This window comes from Tachysurus fulvidraco, chromosome 2, assembly GCF_022655615.1.
Source record: "Tachysurus fulvidraco isolate hzauxx_2018 chromosome 2, HZAU_PFXX_2.0, whole genome shotgun sequence".
Lineage (NCBI taxonomy): Eukaryota > Metazoa > Chordata > Actinopteri > Siluriformes > Bagridae > Tachysurus > Tachysurus fulvidraco.
In genome coordinates this window covers 5,476,150-5,499,185 of record NC_062519.1, presented here as the reverse complement: position 1 = coordinate 5,499,185, position 23,036 = coordinate 5,476,150, and the positions used below count along the sequence as shown (strand labels likewise).

At 37.0% G+C, this 23,036-nt stretch overlaps 1 protein-coding gene across 1 annotated transcript in view; it reads right to left on the bottom strand.

Annotated features, from left to right (window-relative positions):
* arhgef3 (Rho guanine nucleotide exchange factor (GEF) 3) overlaps window positions 1–22,256 on the bottom strand; it is a 79,830-nt gene extending 57,574 nt beyond the window's left edge. Inside the window, exons 1-2 of the mRNA XM_027167762.2 lie at window positions 22,019–22,256; window positions 3,824–3,890 (exon numbers count right to left, since the gene is read on the bottom strand). Coding sequence (XP_027023563.1) covers window positions 3,824–3,890; window positions 22,019–22,053 — 102 coding nt within the window. The 5' untranslated portion in view covers window positions 22,054–22,256. The remainder of the gene's footprint in view (window positions 1–3,823; window positions 3,891–22,018) is intronic.
* Between the last annotated feature and the right edge of the window lie 780 nt (window positions 22,257–23,036).

Below are 23,036 nucleotides of genomic sequence, written 5' to 3'. Positions count from 1 at the left end.
ATTGGTCTACTGATCAGAAGGTCGAATCTCAGGTCTACCAGGCTGCCACTGCTGGGCCCCTGAGCAAGTCCCTTAACCCTCAATTCCTCAGTTGTATAAATAGAAAAAAAAAAGTAAGTCACTGTGGATAAAGGTGTCTGCTAAATGCCAAAAATGTAAATGTATTAATTTTTTTTCTTATTTCTTCTTTTTGGTATTATATATATTTATTTCATTTTTCTGTTCTGTTTCTATACATCTGTACAGCTGCTTTGAGACAATGTGAAATCAATGTGTTAAATGCACTATACAATTAAATTGAATTGAATTGAATTGAATTGAAAATAATATTCACAGCATAAACTGAGCCTTATTTAAAGCCTTATTACAGCATTAAACACCAAAGCCAAGAAATAGGCTTAAATCATGCTGTCTTTCGAAATAGCCTTGTTATCTTAAAAATCTAGATCAGAAGTATCTTCCTCGGTCTTTCCTAGAATAAACATTTCCGCGTATAAACGTTAATTCTTGAGGTTAATACTGATGTATCGGAAGCCAAACTTCTCATTTCCTTCTCGCTTATCTTAGCAAAACCTCTTTTTGCACAGGCATTCTTTACACTTTTAGTAAAAGCAAATGAACTTATCTGATTTCTAACTACAGGATGTATCCAGTAAGCAGTCCATAAATATACCTTTTTGTTCTTAGAAACTAAGTCATGACCTGGCAAGAGGAGCACAGCAAATTAATCAAAACTACAGGCATGGGCCCAAGTCACTCTACTCGCGATCTGATTTAGAAAACGCAGCCAGAGCAGCTTTCCTATTATCTTCTGAGATACAAAAGGAATTGAAACGTAACAAGTCCCCAAATGACAATGCTTTATTGATCTAAGTTAAAGGCAGGATTGCTTTTCTAAAAATCCTTGCTGTACTCAATAGCACACAGAGTTTATTCGCATGAAAACCTTTGACTGAAATATGGAGGCTTAATATTTAAAGAAACTGCCCAGACATGTCTGGTGTCTGCATCTGCTTCTTTAGTTCTGCCATAAAGCTACAAGGCTAATGTAAATCTTACAGGATAATTATAGCTGTTAATTTAGGACTGTGCCTCAAGCATCACATACTTGGAATTGACCAGCGATGCTATTTGTACCAAAAATAGCAGAACAATCCACGGTTAAAAAAATATTCATTTATCTTAATCAGTAAGCAGCTTATCTAGTGGACCGATGGAGTCTATCCTAGGAACACTGAGAGGAACAAGGCAGGATTGTCAAAACCAGTCTATCACATTACACCACAGCTTTATATGCTTAAGAAACATACTCCCATGTCCTTTTCATTTCAGATCCCTTTCCCTGCCAAGTAACATGCCAAGATGTCTCAATCACCGTCATCTTTACATTCAGTTAAAACAAAGCCACTGACTACTGTGTTTAAACTGGACCAAAAAATGGAAGAAGCCTTTATTTTGAAATGAGTGTCTTCGCATATCCTAGTTATGTGGTCGGGGCACAGGGTTAGCCATGATACAACACCCCTAAAGCAAAGAGGGTTAAGGGCCTTGCACAAGGGCCCAACGGTGGGCTCAACAGCCCAGAGTCTTAACCATTTAAATGACCTCTGCCCTTTAACTTGAATCCCAGAAAGACACTGTAGATACATTTGATACTAAGCACAGTTAGGAACCTGAGACTCAACCCCAAATGTTGAGCTCTGTGATATCTACAATTCATACATGGATGTACTCCAGTGATTCATTCATAATTATTAATATAAATCTTCATCAGCAACAACTTATTCATGTTCAAAATGGATCCAAAAGATCCAATTCCACCTTCAAATTTTAAGCTGAAGCTTGTTTTTGCTAATTAAAACAAGACTGTATGTCCATTCCTATAGTGGGACACAGTAGGCAGCTGGACAGTTCATGTCATGCTTACATCCACAACAACGACCGACAAAGTGACCACTGTCTTTTACTACACCAAAAGCCTGAGTACTAAATAGTGTGTGATTCATACCACTCATTATTTCCTGAAATAGCTCAAGGGAGAGAATGTCCTGCTCAATATGCTCTTTACATAACACACTGTAACAGGAAAGACATTTTTTTTCCTCTCTATGACCTATTTTAGGATTAAAGCCTTGTAAAATGCAAATTACAACCATGTTATGAATTAAAATTGTAGAAAGATGCTTAGTCCTGAGCTGTGTTTACTTCCATCCAGTCAGTCATCTGCTTCATATTCAGCTCAGAAACACACACAACAAAAATAAACAGTATGTAACAATCGTCATTGATATACTGCAAGCAATGACGGACAACAAAAAAAACAAAACAAGTGAGTCTCTACAATAGCGAAACCACAAAGGAGATAAAGTTGGATGCTAAATTAGCTCCAGGACAAGCGAGTTACTGTTATAAACCCATAAACTACTTGAATCAATTACCACAGCAAGACATCAGTAAAGCTTATGTATTAAACAACGCGGTTTTAGCATTAGATTAGATCCTATCTCAAACAGTACAAAATGATCTTTATAAAATCTTGGGAATTGTAGAACAGGCTTCAAGATAATGTGTGTTCTTCCTGACAAATTATATGACGAAGATCCATTTACTAGGTTCTGATGATGTCATCGATCAGCATTATAAACAAGCCCTCTATATAACTGTACCACAGTTCTTCTTAAAAAAAAAAATGTTCAAAATGAAGAAGAAGCAGAGGAAGAGTTTTGAGCTAGAGGACAACATAGAAAGACATTCTTCATAGTATCCTTGAGGTAATATGAAAATCATTTCTGGGTTCTAGCATCTTGCTGGACAAGAAGCCAGACATGCATGCTGGTAAAATCATTTTAGTTCACGTGAGTGTTTTAAATTTAAATGAACCTTTCATTTCATGTTTCTAGTCATCCTTTTTTGGAGCATCATAGAATAAAGAATTTAATAAAAATAACTCAGGTCAGGGTAGTTAAGCTTAGAACAGTACAATGTTAATCTACCGAAGCTTTCAGCATCTCACATGCTTTTATAGTTAACAGGCTTTGCAATGCGTGGACATTGCTTAGCCAGAAAGAGGAGTTGTATTGGGGCTGGATCTAGTGAAGGCTCAAGAGACTTTCAGTGTCCTGACCTTAAGTATGTTTAAAAAACATAAGAAACCTGTGCAGCCAATTTTAAGCACATGGGAAGATGATAAATTGCAAAATTGCTCTTGCGAGCCGTTCAGAACCGTTCCATGTATCAATGTTTTTCTTTTTAGTGAACCTTGTTTTTGCTGACTGGGTCGACATCGATAAGAAATTTCGGAGATACAAGGGCAAGGATGGAAGGTGATTTAAAGGCGTTAAAAAAACAAAACAAAAAAAAAAACAAGACATTTTTAGTTCAGCTTGTGAAAACTAAATATTATCTAAAACACCTTTAAACATAGTTTCATATATTAACCTGTCCTGATTTTCATTATTTTATCCATACATTCATCCTCAGTGACGACTTTATCATGGTCAGGGTCACTGTGGATCCGAAAACCATCCGGATCTTAAATGCTGGAAACATGGGATGGGATGGCACTTCGTCACAGGGAAGCATAAACATACACAAACAAACATTTATACATTATTTACACCAAGGGGCAAGTTATCGCAGCTAATCCACCTACAACATGTTCCGGGAAGGTTGGAGGATACGGAATAACCCTGAGGAAACCCTACAGACTCATAGAGAGTAACCTGAACTTACCACAGTAATGTTCAGAGATCTGTAACTAAATATTATGTAAATCACTTCAATTTTAGATTCGAACTGATTTCAACAAGCACACAGAACTTACCCCTGTGAATATCCACCTCTCCGTCGACGAAAAGAGAGAGAAGGAGCTCTTTCTTTGTAGCGGCGGCCTGCGAAAGGTACAGAAAAAAAGGACATTGTGTCAAAACATGCTTTTGATCACATTCGCTTCAGAGTTTAGGATCACAAACCGACCAGAGTCGATGACTGAAATCCTCAGTCACCCTACTTTAAGAAGCACTTTAACCTCAGGAAGCCACTAACACTACTGCCATTAGCATGTGCCCTTTGATGCTAATGGACAGAGAGGAGGATCTGCTGTCTGTGAGGTTGAAGGGCATGTGGGTTACATCAAAAGCGCAGCAGAATGATCCGTGTGTTTACACGTACAAAGATTTCAAGTCAGCAGAAATTATAGAAGACGCTGGTGCAGACTTTGATGTTATAGGGGATGATCTTGACTGGTTTGGAAGGAATCTGTGTGAAACGTAAGCGTGGGTGGGATTCGATAACATTTCCCGGAAAAATGAAAGACATTAATATAAACAAACTATTTTCCATCATTCTTCGGTCATATGACCAAACTTTATCTTTTGCTATGAATAAACAGGAGGAGGTGTGGATACAGTTATGACTATGTTCTTCTGAGACATCAGTACAAAAAATTTTAAACCATCTAAGACAGATATATGCTGAAACAATTAACTATTTTTGCATATCGTTGCTGAGTGCTTGATCCTGATTGGTCAGAAGGCGTTGACTCATTCTCTATATTGAGTTTTCTATTACTAAACTCATTCTAATATGTTATTGCTTCCAGGGCAACAGCTTATTCCACAAGGATGTGTATGGCTTGTAATGAATAAACTTGATAAAACATTGTTATTTAACACAGAAATGGGATTAATTGTTGGTATGTTTTCTATGTGGAGATGTTTAATTAACGCTAATGGACGCAGTCTCCAGTGACAGTACTTTTTTTTCATCAGTCAGAATGAAAGTTTTCTGTAATATGAATGGACAAGTTTGAGCTTTACTGTAAATTTAAAATCAAACATTTTTATCTATAAATAAAGAAAAAGTACAGTGTGTTTTTTTTTATTCGTATAAATTGTAACTGTGGGCAAAAGTGTTGGATTTAAATAGGAATAAAACAATTTATAATACAATATTAATGCAAAATGATTAACTTTGGGGTGGGAACAGGAACTGAGCTTCATATCGCCCACATATCTCTGCTTGGATCATAGATCCAGAGTGTTTCATCACATGGTGCGAGATCAAAAACCATTTCTTATCCATGTAATGGAAACATCTCACACATCTCAGCCTACAGAAATGAATACAGTAAACCAGCATCGATACGAATGTTCTAAAAGATGCCAAAATGTAATCTGTATCTCTGAACCTGTTTGATCCATCCTGATACCCATCTTCTGGTTGGAGTATCATCACTTAGAAACCACTCGCTGCTGCTGAGGACGGTCACATGGTCAGTCTAATGATAAATGAAATTACAGGACTTAAGGCTTTAGGTCTGTAATTTTGCTCTCTGTCAATTCAATTCACTTTTTATTTGAATAGCGCTTTTAACAATAGATATTGTCTCAAAACATTGTTGAATAATGTATAAATGTGTGTTTGGTGACTGTTTACGGAATTAATTTATAATATCCAATGAGCTTGTTACGTTTGTAGTAATTAAGTCATCATTTTGGTTCTGACTGTAGCAACACGATCGAGTAAAACGTTCTTCTGTCCATCAATCGACGCCGGCCAGACAGCATATTTACTACTGTGAATAATATCGTCTAACGCTTTCAGACCTTGGCTAACATCACACAGGTGATGACAGAGCACATCACTCACGGCCTATTCCGCTGCCCACGGCTTTGCAAATACATAACAGGTTTGAGGAATGCCTGAGAGAGACGGAGGATTGGACATGGAAAAATACAGAAGTATTTTTACATCACTTTCCTTCATCTGATTAGTAAGTAGAAAATAAAATATATTCCTAAATGAAATGGATATTAAACCTTCCATACAGCTGCAGTTAGGCTCCTTGGTTGCGTTAACGGTGAATTTAATTGTTTTATAATTGCTGTTTTGAAGAGCAGTATCTTCAAAATGTTCATAATTAATAAGAGAAAATCCATCAACGGTACACAGACGATTCGTTTTTTTTTGTTAGTTTTTTTTCAGTTTAATCATAAAACTCTTTCTAAATGTCTTATTTTATCACTTTTACCAGTGAATGGGTTCATATTCACACACACACACACACACACACACACACACACACACACACACACACACACACACACACACACACACACACACACACACGCTCAAACACAATCACTTCGACTTGCTAATCCCTGCAGGAGCTTTTGTTTAAGTTCACATTCCGCCTGAGGAGAATCAGTCAGCCTGTTTATCAGTGTTTGAGGAAGCCCCCCCTTCCCCCGCTGAACCACCACGCATTATCCCCCTTTCCTGACAGGCTTCTGACAGAACTTAAGCTGTTCACCCCAACCCTTTGTGTGACAAACCGACTAACTTCATCTGACTTTTTTCCTGTATCATCAAACAGAAAAAAAAACACTACGGATAATTTCTGGGGGGAAAAAAAAAGAATTTCTTATTTTGTGCAGTTTTGATATTATGGATTTTAAATAATATTAAATAATATTACTAATAATACTTTGGATAACACCTTAGACAAGGTCAGAAAAGTCACATTTATAATGAAAGTATAACGATGAGGGTTGAAAGGGAAAAAGGTCTAATAGAGCATTAGGGTGAGGGGTGAGGTGGAAATACCATCTCACAGGTGAGGGGTGAAATATGGTGGTGGAAAATACCAAAAAGTACAGCAGCCTTTATGCCTAGTACAGTTCTCACGAATTAATAGACCAAAAGTGTGGTCTTCATTTTTTCACAACAGCTTGTCTTTTACCCAGTAACCAAGGAAATGGATTTTGAGCCTGTTTTGTTGTGTTTTGTTTTGTTCAGCATTAAATGTTGTTGTCATGTCAATCCACAGTGTTGATTAATGACTCATATGAACGTAGATACTCACGGCTAAGCATAAGCTAATATATTAATAGATTTTTTTTCAGTTTTTATCTCCTATGATAGAAACAACATGTTATCCAGCCCATTTCTTCTCTCTGAGATGCCCCAAGTGCTTGTTCCTAAGCCACTCCAATTGAAAGCCGCTACCATCAACCACTAAAATCCTGTCTAAGGTTATAATCAGAGGCAAAAACACAAGTCCACACTCATTTTATATCAGACTCACAGTCAAAAAAACATTCCTTTGTTTACATTAATTGCAAATTTCTGTGACGAGTGGATGGAACGGATGGTACAGGTAAAAAAAAACGTTAACCAAATGACACATGAATCCATAAAGACTCTCTTCAGCAACATCTGTAACATTCTGCCTGGGGTTCTCTTTTCCAGCAGCTATATTAAAACCAAACGCATTATAAAAAAATCCTCTATTACTCTATTAAATAAAACAACAATGATGAGACTCTTAGGGAAGTAAGCCTCATGGGGAAAAAGTCTGAATGCATCTGAATGAAGGTGACTATATTGAGGTAAGTTATCGGCTCGGCTTTAAAAGACGGAATAATTTAGTAAAAAAAGCATCCACGCTTGATGATATGACCTGTAGGAGACCTGTACACTTGGTAGACACAGATTTCTACTAGTGCTAATGCTAATTTCTTTAAATTTCTAAACAAGCGCTTCCAAATCTGAGTCTGGAGAAACAAAGCAGCATTGTTAAACTAGGATACTGCTCATCACAAGCCAACAACATGATTATTAAGAAAATCAAGAAAATTCTCAGTGTGACAAATGTTAGTGTTAAAGAATCTTACAGGAAAAGTTTCAAAAAATTTTCAGAGCTGAACCTTTTTAATCCCTCATTTGTTTCACTTATTTCACTTCCTGCTTGTTAGAGCAGTGCTACAGTTGTGAAATCCTGATTTATTGCCCTGCACTTCCTTGAAACGCTGATCGATAATTAAACCCGAGGTGCTTTTCGCTGCAGAGTCATTTACAGGCCCTCGCATTCGCCAATCTACTCGGTGTGATTTGTACCGACGTGTTATCTCTGAGACACCTCGTCTTCCGCCGGTGTCTGATGATGAAGCTGGCTCTTCCCGCTTTATCTGCAGAATCCTCTTTCCCGCAACCTTTAAAGGTCATGATTTGGAGCGCTGGATTGATAACTGTACATTGACCAGAGACCAGTGAGGCTCGTGATGCTTGATAAAATGCATCCTTAGATAGCCAGTCTGGGTTTACACACACACACACACACACACACACACACACACACACACACACATACACACACTCCATTCTCACTCCCTGTAGCTCCTTTCTCAGTTGGTGTAAAGTTATCAATACTGTGATGTAGGTGAATCGATAAATAGAGCACTGCTCATGTTCCCTCTCTGTTCAGCTTAACACAACAATGGACAATGATTTCAACCCATTTCCCTGCACTGAGAGATAAGCAGCAGAAAGAATGTAGCAAAAATAGATTATTATTATGTCCTTATCGTGTTATTATGATCATTATTATTATGTTATTATTGTGTCCTTACAGCCTCAGTGTTAATAAATGAATGAGGTAGCTTAGTGGTTACTTTAGTGGATTACTAATCAGAACTTTGTGAGTTCAAATCCTAAGTCCGTCAAACTGCCACTGCTGGGCCCTTGAACAAGGTCCTTAACCCTCAGTTGCTCGGTTGTACAAAATGAGAAGAAATTATAAGTCGCTCTAAATAAGGTCGTCTGCCATTGAGGTTGATAATCATTCACGTATACAGGAAGTTCAGAGATGATGAACGTTAGATTAAGTCGAATCCGTTTTTTCACCATAAACGCTACAGCGATATAAACAAGCATTAAAGCGGTAAAGTTGGCTATCGTCACTCCTGTACTGTTGTTTGGAAGTTGTGTAATCGTTGATATGGTGACGTTTCCTATGTATTTATTTACTGACTCTCCAGTGTTAGTACTTTGCAACATTCAGAGTAAGTTTATACTAACGAAAGTAGCAAAACTCTAAGGGCTTTGGACTGAGGCTGAACTCAGGTCATTGCTGTGTGATTTATTCCCTTTTCCTCTTCCTCCATAATTGGTTTTGTCTGTATACAGTACCTCTATATATTATGTTTACTATAATTAGTTGCATTGTATCCATTGTTGCATTGTATCCCTGAGTTTTGGATCTAAATTACCTGTAACTATACAATATATTCCTGTCTTTTGTAAATGTGACTTCTAGGCACAGAGTTGGCACAGGGTGGGCAAGTGGCAGTGTTTTATTTTGGTTACACTGAAAAAATGACTGCACTCTGATTTACGTTGTTATATCTGTTAGTATGAGTTGGAATTTAAAAAAAAGAAAAAAGAGTAGAAAAGTTGAAAAGTTCACTGTCTGTATGGTTTATTCCTTTATTTTTCTTCTTTTTTTAATAAGACCATTGGAGGTGGGCGATGGGCGGGGCATGTACAGTGCCCTCCAAGCTGCCACCACTGAGCCCCTGAGCACGGCCCTTAATCATCAAGCTCAGTTGTATAAAATGAGATAAAATTGTAAGTCGTAAAATGTAAATGTAAATGTAAAGGGTGGGCACAGGGTGGGCGAGTGGCTGTGTGAGATTCTTCCTGTGTTTAAGTCGGTTTCCTCCAGGCGACTGGTTTTCTCCAACCCTCCTATAAAATTAGTCAGACAGGCTACACTAAATTAGGTGTGAAGGTGTGTATGCACGATGCCCTGTACCAGACTGGCATCCTGTGCAGCGTGAGTTCTCCTGCTTTGTTCCACTGCTCTAGAGATTAAACTCCATATCCTCTGCGACTCTGACCAGGATAAGACAGAAGGCAAATATGTCGAGACGTGTATTCCTAGCGATTGCACGTCCACTACAGATGTGAAGGATCAGTCTTTCGTTTAGACTTGCTTGTATTCCGTTAAAGTGAGAAATGGAAAATAACTGCAGTCTTCCCGATAACATTAGGACAACCTGGAAATTTGTGAAGGTGAATCATCGCAAGCTTGAGGCCTGATGACCTGGACTGAAATAGCATTCTAAAGCTGTGGTTCATCTTTGTGAGGTCAAAACATCTGACAGACACCTCGAAATGTAACAAAACACGACCCGAATAAGTGTTAAGTGGCTTCGGTCGTGTTTCCTCTAACACAACAATAGAGACGATATTGAGAACAGCGACTCAAGGAAACAACTGTCCTGTCCTGTCCTGTCCTGTCCTGGACCCCACTGAGACTCCAGAGTTCAGGAAATGACCAAATATGGACTGATCCACCTACTGCCTGCGCTGTAAACACTGGAGTCTAATATGCACTCGCAGGCCACACTGCATGCCGTCATAACCACTTACGTTTGTGTGCTCGAGCTTTTATTCCATCGTGTGATTTGGCCGAGGTGCCGTGTAATCAGCTCTCGAGAGTAGGTGGTTAATGCACGATTTCACCCACTCGAGCCGAAAGTTTGTTTGCTCGGTGCACTAAGGAGACGTGAAAATGTATTTCAGAAGGAATTCATAACAGCATACAGGGCCTAAAAATCGCTGGCAGAGATGACGAAAGCATAATAATGATGATGATAACGCATTTTTATTCCTGGTTTGTTTGAAAAGTGAGAGTAGCACAAATCCTTGTTTGGGTAATGAAATGAACAAAGGCTTGTTTTTGTCTGCCAGTCTGATCTCCCTCCTGGAATAAACATCTGTCCCCTTCACTCTTCCTTACATCAAGAGTCCCCCTAGTGGTTATTTAACTGCAGTCTGAAGCAATCACATGGAAGAATTAACTGTACTGTAATTTGGGAAAACCTAACTTTGGTACATTGTGTTCTGTCTGTTCTGTTTTTTTTTTTTTTGTTTTTTTTTTGTTGTTTTTAAACAGGCCTTGTGGTTTTCCAAGTAGTGAAGGAAACAAACTCTGTTAATAAATCTTGTAATAATGTGAGAAACATTCCCGGATGACGTCCCTGTCAGGAAGCATCATGAGCTACACTAGAAGAAAGCGAAGGTGACCAGACATCCTGTATTTTCAGGGAAAGTCCTATATTTCACTTCGGTTGCATTTCATAACTTTCATACAAATCATGCAACATATTTGAGATGTTTTCTTCAGTTCTAGAACAGGGCAGACTGATCCGCTCCTTACGTGTATGCTCTCGACATATGGGATGATGTTTACTCTAGAAATAATTGGTTGCTAAACCTATTTAAGGGAATTGTGAAAGAGAATTGTGACTATTTACAGTCTGACTTTCACAGCACATCCGGAGATAGTTCATTCCTCTTATGACACAAATTTTTGTATGATTATCATTTCTATCATTTCTAAAGAATGAAACATTTTATGATGATGATGCATACAGTCTCCATATTCTGGACTTTGAAATATTTGTTCACTAAGGATATGATGTTTATTCATTCATCCATTCATTTTCTAACGCTTATCCGAACTACTCAGGTCACGGGGAGCCTGTGCCTATCTCAGGGGTCATCGGGCATCGAGGCAGGATACACCCTGGACGGAGTGCCAACCCATCGCAGGGCACACACACACACTTTCATTCACTCACACACTCACACACTACGGACAATTTTCCAGAGAAGCCACTCAACCTACCATGCATGTCTTTGGACCGGGGGAGGAAACCAGAGTACCCGGAGGAAACCCCCGCGGCACGGGGAGAACATGCACACTCCACACACACAAGGCGGAGGTGTGAGGCAAACGTGTTTAAATACTAAGCCACCGTGTCCCCTATACGATGTTTATGATAAAGGCAGATAAACAAATTCTGATAAAGTGAGCTTGAAGCACAGGAACAAGAAGCATAAGTCTTTCACAACAAAATCAGGTCATGTTCCTCCATCGCTCCATTTATTGAGCATTTTTCTCCAAAATGTTAATTTTTTCAAACGTTATTTTGTGTCGCTTTTGAAAAATCAAACCTCAAAATACAAAGAACGACTTTATGTTTTAATGTGGGAGAACATGAAAGCAAAACTGAGGACTGCATGATATACTGTGTGTGTGTGTGTGTGTGTGTGTGTGTGTGTGTGTGTGTGTGTGTGTGTGTGTGTGTGTGTGTGTGTGTGTGTGTGTGTATGTGTGTGTGTGTGTGTGTGTGTGTGTATGTTTTAATTTCAGTCAGAAAAGCCAGCAGAGATTAAGCGAGCTGTCCTGTAATTATACACTCGGCTCATGAGAAAGCCTTGTACGCCTCGAGCATGCTGTAAACACTGCCACATGTGGGATCAGTCCGAAGAGGAACAGACACTCTAGCACTAGAGGTCCTCGATACATTTCTATTCGACGTGCCGTGTGTGTTTATTATCTATATTATGTTCCATGTTAATCAGTCAGACCTGGGATGATATCAATTGGGGCTGCAAGTAAGTATAAACTGAAGTAACCAATCAATTAAGAGTCAACAACCGAGTCGATTCCACACATCGAAAATGATTCACCTGTGAGCAAATCAGGAGTTGGCATGCACAGAAAAACCTCCTCCAGCTAAAAAATACATTAAAAAAATTTATCGATTGATCGATAAAAACTGATTTGCATTTCAACACCTGATTTGTTTCATTTCTTCTAGACGAATACAAAAGGACAAATATCCACAGGTGAATCATTTTCAGTTTGTGGAACTGAATCCAAAGCTTTGAGGTTGACTCGTAAGTGATTATGTTCTTAACTGATTTCCAAAATGATAGTTTGTTGCAACCCGATTTTATATTATCCAAAATCTATCTTTTGATGTTATCATCATCATCACATTTTGCTAGACATTAAAGTTTGCCTTTTGAATGAATCAACTCTTTTTTGAGAAAACGACTCTTTCTTGGGTGGAAATTTACTTTTCTGAGATCTGCCTTTTTGGGTGGAGGTATTGTTTGTGTCAGGACAGAATATTGGGGTCAGGTGTGTGTTGACTTTGTTTTGTATGTGTGTGTGTGTGTGTGGGTGTGTGTGTGTGTGTGTGTGTGTGTGTGTGTGTGTGTGTGTGTGTGTGTGTGTGTGTGTGTGTGTGGGTGTGTGCGTGTGTGTGTGTGCGCTATGTCAAAAAAATGCTTTAGAATCAAACCGATTCTTTTCACTTTGCAGTTTCAAATCCTGGTTTTTTTAAACGTTTTTTCAGGTGAAAGGTTAAAAAAAGAGCAACACGTGTGAAGTTTCTTTTTCAGCGAAAGGAACAAGAGAACACCTTTAAAGCTGTTTCCTGAACTTTACCTGCAAAGGAAACACACACACACACACACACACACACACACACACACACACACACACACACACACACACACACACACACATTTCCCCTGCACACACACCTTTTCCTAAACAAAACACAAGTTGCCATAACCACAAAAAAGCTCCTTCTACTTTTATTCTTTTTTATATTCTTTTAAAAGCTGTCTGTCATGAAGCTATTTATCGGTGCTGAAGCACAAGTACAAAATAACCGTCAGTCATCTAGACATCCATTTCTGACTCTCGTAAATCTTTTCCTGACTTCTCACAGAACGTATGTGGTGTGCGGCGACACCAGACATTTTTCTGTCTTCATAATTAGGCGAATTCTGAAAATGACTAGGATTTAAGTCGTGTTGTCGTTACGCTACTAAGGAATAAAACAAATGTTATGCTGTTATACAAAAACTGATCAGTTCCCAAACTGAATTATCTTCCAACAGCAGTCTTTGTGTCTCTGTGTCCTCTCTAGAGATCTGTGCCTCCCTCTGCTGGTAAACAGAGAAACACAGGACTTCACAAGGTTCACTGGAATTACTGAACTACGTACATGAGGCAGGGCATTTCTGAGAAACAGGATGTTCAAAGAATTCGGTATAAAGGTCACAACCTGCATGTGAAAAATAAAAGCTTTATGAAGAGGCGCCACTGTCAGACACACCAGGTCTCCATTTCACTCTAATAAAACAAATAAAACTAAATGAAACACAACACAGTGCTGTGCTTTAAAATGTGATGACTGACATGTAATCATAGTTATTTTGCTGCATGATAAAATCACAGTAACCTGTTTCCAAATAGTATAAGAACAACAACAACAACAACAACAACAATAATAATAATAATAATAAGCTTGCACATTTTGTAGAAGCTCTCAAATGTATTTATAAGCAATAAAATGATATCATTTTTAAATAGTGTTTTTAATATTTTAATAATTAAAATTATTTTTATTGTTATTATTATAAACATTCACGTTTAAATTGGTCAAATAATCGGATTTTAATTTCTATAATTTCTTAAAAATTATTTCAATAATAAAATAAAACAAATATATAAGTGATAAATTAGCTTATTTTTGACTAATATCTGGCTTTTAATAGTATTGTTATAATATAATAATTTAATAATACACTTTTTTAAGCAGTAATAATAATAATAATAATAATAATAATAATAATAATAATAATAATAATAATAATAATAATAATAAGATAATGAAAATGACATGAACACATGCAAAATCTTTTATAATCTATTTTATTACACCATGAAATCTGTCTGTGGCTCGGCTCAGAAAATGGCGAGGGTGTGTATGGGCTTTATGAGCGTGTGAGATGTTCTTCAGGTTTTTTGCCTTGCTGGCGATCCAGTGCCTGTGAGTATAGGTTGTATGTTTGTGGAAGAAAAAGGCAGGGTGTTGATGTGTTTTTCAAAAGATTCCCGAGGTTTAATCCGGGTTGCAGGTTTTTACATGTCAGAGCCTCAGTCAGCTGATTCTAGACTTTGAAACAATGCAGTTCTGTGGGCAGAATCATTATGTTGTGCCTCTGGGGAACTGGTCTTTAACTGCTCTTTAACTTCTCTTTAACAACTATGTAACTTCTGTTTTTCTGCACTGAATGAGAGATGGTGTATATAAGTGCAAGTGTAGGCTGATTTGGGTGATGGCTTTGTAACTACTTTTGGCTTGAAGCATGATAGTCAGTTACCGTGTGTGTGCGTGTGTGTGTGTGTGTGTGTGTGTGTGTGTGTGTGTGTGTGTGTGTGTGTGTGTGTGTGTGTGTGTGTGTGTGTGTGTGTGTGTGTTTCCCTATCAGACCCATGGGACCTGCTGCTCACTCTTTCCAACTACATCAATGTTCCACTAAACAGAAAAGGAAGTTTAAGCCCATACACACACACACACACACACACACACACACACACACACACACACACACACACACACACACACACACACACGCAGACATACACACAGACACACATACACACATTTGTGTTAAAAAAAGGCAGTGGGAACCAGCTAAATGTCCACACAATGTCAAAACTATTCCTATCTTTGTGGGTGCATTAGGTTCCTGACCAACACATTTAAAAACATGCCCCAAACACACACACACACACACACACACACACACACACACACACACACACACACACACAGAGAAAATCCTAATCCTGGTGACACACTAACATGCAGGCAGCACCAGACTAACCATTACATCATGCACACTCACACTCCACCCGACCAGCTCACATCATCTCAGTCACATCTTCAACACCGTATACAACAGGAATACATTTCAGCATGTTTCCATCATTTCTCATAGCACACGTGTGAAGAGTTTTTCTGTACTTAGGGGAAAAAAATTGAATTGGTAAATTTTCCTACAGCTTACTAACAATTAAGTCTAAGAGCAGGTGATGAATTCTGTCAACAGACTTCTATGAAATTTATCTTTGATCTTGAACTTGGAATTAATGAGTGAGAAATTTTTCCAAGACAAAATTCTGTTGTTGATCACATCTATCACTTTATGTCCAAACATTTATCTCTCTTATAACGGCTACTCCTGTCATGACAAGAAGCACAAAATCGGTTCGAATTGGTTCACTGGACATGACAGTGAGTTCAGACTACCTGAAAGTCCTCTCCTGAAAGAGTAAAGCTGAAAGCCATTACATGCCTAAAACATGGGCCAGAATCTCAAAAGAATGTGTCTGGTGCTTTCAACAGGAAATGACAATTGACATTGAACTTAGAAATCGAATCTATTAGAATTAAGTTTATAAGTAAACAAACAGAGGGAGACAAATCACACTAATATAATGTTGTCTTTAATCTTTAGAAGATAAGCGCTAAGGAGACAGAACAGTTTGTTGTCCAAGTACATACTCTTAAAGCTGTTTAAAGATTACAGCAGGTCACTGTGTCCCTTGTGACATCCCTATATTTTGATCTCGTCTGTAAACCGCGACCAACCACAGAATCAGCGTTGTACAAAAACCTGATAAGACCGGTATCAGATGTGTACATGTGAACAGAGGATGAAAAATACAGTATAAAGAGAAATTTCAGATGACGATCAGCTTATTTGGTGCTCTGGAGCTACATCATAACATAGCTATCATTGTTATATGTTATATATATCATTGTGTTTGGACACCTTCGATGAGTCCATTAGTCACATCAAGACCATTTCATAACCCAGCTATCAGATCTGTTACACGACGTATCAGTGTGAATGACGTCTGAGAGGTAAATGAGCCGTTTAGGGACAAAACATATGCGCTGTAGGGAAAAGAGTCAAGTCGCTGATAACAAGGCAACGTAGGCAAAAATCCACCTGGTGGGTTATGAGAGGCTTTTTCATCACAGCTGAGAGAGAGCACGAGCCAAAGGGGACATGTGGGATGACAGGTGGTGGGGAGAGAGAGAGAGAGAGAGAGAGAGAGAGAGAGAGAGAGAGAGAGAGAGAGAGAGAGAGAGAGAGAGAGAAAGACCAGTCTACAAATCTAATCTAGGGACAGCTGCAGGTCCAAAATTAGAGAAATACCAACATTATGAATGGCATCGACAAAGTGTACGAAAGTGCCGTTTTAAAACAAAGCCTCTCATAAAACTTTTTCAAAAAGCTAAAGCTAAACTAAATTTGGGATGTGATGATGGTGGAAAATTATCAACAATGTGATCCAGTGGCATCCAACACAAAGGACAGTAACTGTTAACAGCCTAATGTGTTTCATTCCTATTACTGTATATACCACAGTGATGTTTCAGCAGTTTGCTAACACGTTACACATAACACGTTATTATAGAAATGATAATATATTAGCACAAACTCATCAACATAAACGTTACAGCCAAAATTACCGTTAGATCTAATTTGTGGTAAGAATATTAATTATTAAATTATGCTGGCCCATCAGAATGATTGAGTTTCCCAGCACTTGTGGTACAACATCCATCTATTAAGAGGTTCTTCGTAGAGAAAACATCGATCCATCTGTCCATCTGTCTTTCTGTCCTTCCATCTAGCCGTCCATCCATCGTTCCATTTTCTGGGTCACAAGGAACTTGAACTCGTAGTACTAGGTGGGAAAGAACCTACAGACAATTTAAGGATGCCAATCAGCCTACAACACACATCCTTGGACAGAGAAGGAAACAGAAGAACCCAGAGGAAACCCTTGAAGTACACAGAGAACATGCAAACTCCGCCCACTCAGGAAGTTTAATCAAACCCCAACTCTGTAGCCGTATCTAAAATCCCTTGAGAAGTAAATAGTAATAAGGAGCAGTAATTGCTTTACACGGCTCTATTTACCTGAGTGGGGCACTTATTATGGTAATAAAGATGAAACACCGTGACTGTTCTCCATGGTGTAAGAAATTTCTTCATGCAGGGACGTTTTTTTTTTTTTTTTTAATTAAAACTCCTCAAAGACGGATATAAGGAGGCGGTGTGCTAAAATGTGCAATGCGCATGATTTTTTTTGTTTTTAAAAAGTTTGAAGTATGTGTCACTTAAAAATGATTGAAATATTTCAACTATATAGTTCAACTATATATTTCCATATAGATTATATGGAAATACATTTAAATATATATATATTTACATTTACAGCATTTGGCAGACGCCCTTATCCACAGCGACGTACATAAGTGCTTAAATCTCTAACACTGAATACATTGAATAGTGAACATTGAATTAATGCTGGCTCACTAGGTTACATACTTAAGATACCATGAGTTTAAAACATTTGTTCAAAGTTACAATGAAAAAGTGTCAAAGGTTGTGCTTTTTTGTTGTTTGTTTTTTTGTTTTTTTTTTAAGATAAGGAAAAAAGTGCATGTTGAAGTGTTTCCTGAAAAAGTAGGTCTAGATTTTTCATGAAGGCGACACGTGCAAAATTGTAAAATCTACAGCTGGGACGAAAAAATGAGCCACACAAAAATGACTAGTGAAAATAAGTGTTTGTTCAGTTCACTGTATCACTCAAACTGTAGAAGATCTAAACATAGCAATCTGTGTACAGGCCTAATTTTGTGTTTTTATTTAGTTGTAAATCAAAAATAAATGAAGTAAAGATCCAAAGTGCATCAACGGAGAACAGCTTTTCTTTTCCTTAAAGATTAATCAAACAATGATTAAGTTTCCACTCAGTTGTAATGACAACACAAATGCTTCCTGACTGTCACAAAGTAACAACATGAAATCGGATGAATGAACTTAGTCCAAATTTTTGGCCCCAAACTGCAGTTTTAAGACGTTCTACATCTCTACATAAAACAGATTAGATCCACGGGACCTGGATCACTACTTGCTAACGACGACTCAGTTGTGGTGGCTTTAATTGCACTTTCCTATGAAAACTTTCTCTGCCACAAATTCGCACTTCCACATCCTTTTACAACCAGCATATAGAACTTCCACATCTTTGTAAGTTTTTATCTTTTAGGTACTGATACGTAAAAAAAAAAAAAAATTCTCTGTTTTTATACATTTCCTAAAGTACAAACACGATCCATTGCAATCATAGGTGCTTGTTAAGTATCTCATTTCTGATTAAGTCAGTTATAGTCTGGTATAAAAACCTCCACTATTCTGGGAAGGCTTTCCACTAGATGTTGGATCATGGCTTTGGGGATGTGTGTTCATTTAGCTATGCATACATTTATGCAGTCTTCCATTTGGGGTTCAGGGCTCTGTGAAGAACCTCTGAGTTCATTCACTCCAACCTTGACAAACCATGTCTTGATGGAGCTTTACGCACAAGGACATCGTCATGCTGGACCAAGTTTGGGCCTCTATGTTCAGTGAAGGGAAACTGTAATTCCGTAGCATATGACGACATTGTTTCCAACTTTATGCCAAAAACCCGTACCAGTGTGACGGCGGGGTGCAACAAACCTACAGTTTTTTTTGGACCTCCACTGAGATGAGGCCGATTCAGTGAAAAGACTCTGCTATACTAAAAAGATGTGAACTCAATGGGATTTTTTGCATCTATACAACATCTGTTTGACTGTATTTTTATAATCACACCCTCCAGTGTCACCCACATGACGATGGGTTCCCCTTTGAGTCTGGTTCCTCCAAAAGGTTTCTTCCCTCATCATCTAAGGGAGTTTTTCCTCACAACTGCTGCCTGAGTCACCTCAGACTTACTCATTGGGGATAAATACATACACATTGTGAACTAAATCCATCTAATACTAATCTGGAATTTTGTATTCTATTAATCTTTATATTATTCTTTATATTAACCCTTTGTTCTATGTTTATATTCTGTAAAGCTGCTTTGAGACAATGTCAATTGTAAAAAGCGCTATACAAATAAATTTGAATTGAATTGAATTGAATTGAACAAACCTACAGATTTTTACCGAAGATGTTATTTTTTTATTCAGAGAACAGACGTGGGTGTGGGAATTAAAAAAACATGAATAGATGTCCTTCAGGTTTGGCGTCACCCAGTACTTCTCTCGCATTTGTGGGTTTTTGATAAGCATCACGGCATCAGTCGACTTTTAAAGCTGGTAAAAATAAATCCACCCAAACTGCTTACTTCCACCAGCAACGTGTCTGTAAGAGAGAGTTTCCTCAGGATTCAAACCTAAAAAAATCTTCTCTACCTTGATGATAAAGATCAATGATTTTTTTAATTGGATTGTAGTTTGACTTGTACACAATGTACACAACCCAGTGGGATACTAATCTTCCATAATGCAGTGGAATTTGTATTACAATACAAGAACTATCACGCATTATATAAAAGATAGTGTGGGATTTTTGTTTTAGTTCTAAAGAGGAAATTGTGGAATCCCCGACATTTGTAATTTCAGTTTCATGATGTCCCATCGGTATTTCAGAAACATCACCGGCCTTTACTTTCTATTTTATACAAACAACATTTATACAACATTTGAGTGAACTACTTAGCCAGAAAGATAATAGCTTTCCACTAACTTACCACTGATAATTAATCATCAAATCTTTTTAATAACATTTTGGGACAAAAAAAAAAATGCTGGTCATCATGATACTGAAAAACTGGACTGGGAGAAAAAAAATCCATGTACTGATTGTGCTGAAACCGGAGACTCATTGAAAAAATGTTCCATAAATATACATTTTCTTACAGAACACATGACCATATAGACTATTTTACATAAATCTTTAAGCATTATGTAATTTTTTTGGTAAACCATTTAGTCTAAATAATGTATCAGCCGCTAATAAAATATAATGATAAGGCATTCAGAAGAGAAAAACGTGTCTGGGATTTCATGAAGTCACAGTCGTTAAAAGATTATTCTGAACACATTCAGCCGGGATTAGTCAAGGGATCATGCAATGATCATGCTCCAGTGCTTCAGTCCCAGCAAAGGGGTCATTTCAGCTCAGCCAGAATGACCAAAAAACTGGTCTGGAGAAAAGGTCTGAGACATGCACATTTGTTGATAAGGCGACAGGTGAAAAATCACACGTGACCTCGTGGCTTACGAGCTCATCATATCTACTGACATGAGCCGGCCTTCTGGACAAAACATATGCTGTAGGATCTAAATATAAATGTGAGCGGTTTTGGTTCATATCTGCTGTGCAAAGTTGTCTTTGATTGAGACAGAGACAAAGCACTGTAGGTTCATTCTTCTTAAATAACCTTATCTTATCTTATAATGCAGGACGAAATTCATACATTTCCTTAAAGTCAAAATAAAACAGAAATATTCATGTATGAGCTGAGCTTGCTGGGGCACCAAATAGACTCAAACTTTATCTATTATTATAATAATTTCATTAATACATTATATGTCATGACAGGAAAACATTTCCAAATTGCACAATTACTGTACATATACTTTTTAGGTTAAAAAGTTAATGATGTATTTTACTACTCTAAATTTTTACTTATTCAATTCTTTGATATATTTTTGCAATATCACGGACCACAAGTTAAGGTCGAGCCCATTTTAGTATGTTTTGTATAAATTACAATGAATACACATCCAAACACAAACATGCATTCTTAAACAAAAGTCAATTTGTTCAGGAAATGATTAGACTTTTGCTAAGGACACGGTTTAATGTATTATATTATTATTACGCTCTACATATCTTCCAGGTTATTTACCCAAAGTAAGAAAATCGACTATTGCCGCTTTATTGGTTTAGAAAGGACACGTGATCTATAATGAGATTTAGAGTCAAAGAACCGATACCACAGTGGCCTTGAAGCCTACAATTAGATATACAGTGAAACATACATCACACGTCTGTAGCTTTCCCTAGACAGTGAACTCACAACGAAGTGACATTTCACAAGCCGGTGCTATATTTGCTCCTGTAAACCATGATGGCTGAAATTGCAAACGTCTGATATGAAACATTGTGTTTGTGTGTGTGTGTGTGTGTGTGTGTGTGTGTGTGTGTGTGTGTGTGTGTGTGTGTGTGTTTGTAGAATCAATGACTGACTCTTGAAGTCATATGAGAAGACCTCAGAGAAAAAGAAAAAAAAAGAAACCCTTGATCTAATGTGACTCCTAATGGCTTGTGGTGCATTAATATAAATGTGAAAAATTAATACATAAATAAATAAATACAATAAAAAAAACTAATAATGAGGAGCTCAGTGGCTGTTGTTTGTGATGGCTGAAAATAATCAAGATTTAATGACATTTGTATTTCATTCCCATTTTCTCTTTAGTTGGCTGACGTTTAAATTTCAGGTTTATTCTTTACTGTAAGATACAAGAAGGTGAATTTAAGCCATGATGAGTTTCAACAGACCTTTTAGGACTGAGTTACTTCATTCTGTTTATTATAAAGGGAATAAAAGTTGATGTCATTCAGAATGACATTTACAAACAAGCTAAAAAAAATAAGTTCTTTTTCTTACCCGGATACTTCATTACTTCCGACACAAGTTTGCATGGGAGCAGGATTTTATTTTTAATTTGAACAGGAAAAATGTAGACATCCAGTTTACTTCTCCAAAAGACTATAAAGCGCTGAGCCTGGGGGAAAATGTTTACCACGGGCAGTCCACTTTAAGAGTTCTAATTAAAAGAAAGAAAGAAAAAAGTATATTTTTATAAAGGATTAAACGATATATAATCTAATCCTGACGTTATCCTTTTGCCTACACTTCTTTTCCGCAGTGTTGTTAGACGCGTCTCAGCGCGTAAGAGGGCGTGGTCTCGTTTACAAACCCCGCCCATCCAGTGGGAGGCTGAGATGATGTCTAGTGTAAAAAGAAAACATAATCGAAACTAAATAAAATATTCGAAACTAAAAAAACATATTCCAAATTGAAAAAAAAAAAGATTTAAAACTAAAAAAAACCATATTCGAAACTAAAAAAAACATATTTAAAACAAAAAAACATATCTGATATATATTCGATATATATTTGAAACAAAAAAAGATTTGAAACTTAAAAAAAACTTTTGAATCTAAAAAAACATATTTAAAACAAAAAAGATATTCAAAATAAAAAACATATTTGAAACTAAAAAAACATTCGAAATAAAAAATATTCAAAACTAAAAGAAAACATATTTGAAACTAAACAAACATATTCGAAACTAAAAAAAAACATATTTGAAACAAAACAGGATTTGAAACAAAAAAAAATTAGAAAATAAAAAAAACATATTCGAAACTAAAAAAACATATTTGAATCTAAAAAAAATTAGAAACTAAAAAAACATATTCGAAACTAAAAAAAACATATTCGAAACTAAAAGAAAAACATTTAAAACAAAAAAAACATATTTGAAACTAAAAAATTTAAACAAAAAAGATTTGAAACTAAAAAAAATTTTAAACAAAAAAAAATTTAAAACTACAAAAACATTCGAAATAAAAAACATATTTGAAACAAAAAAAAGATTCGAAGAAAAAAAAGCAAGGTG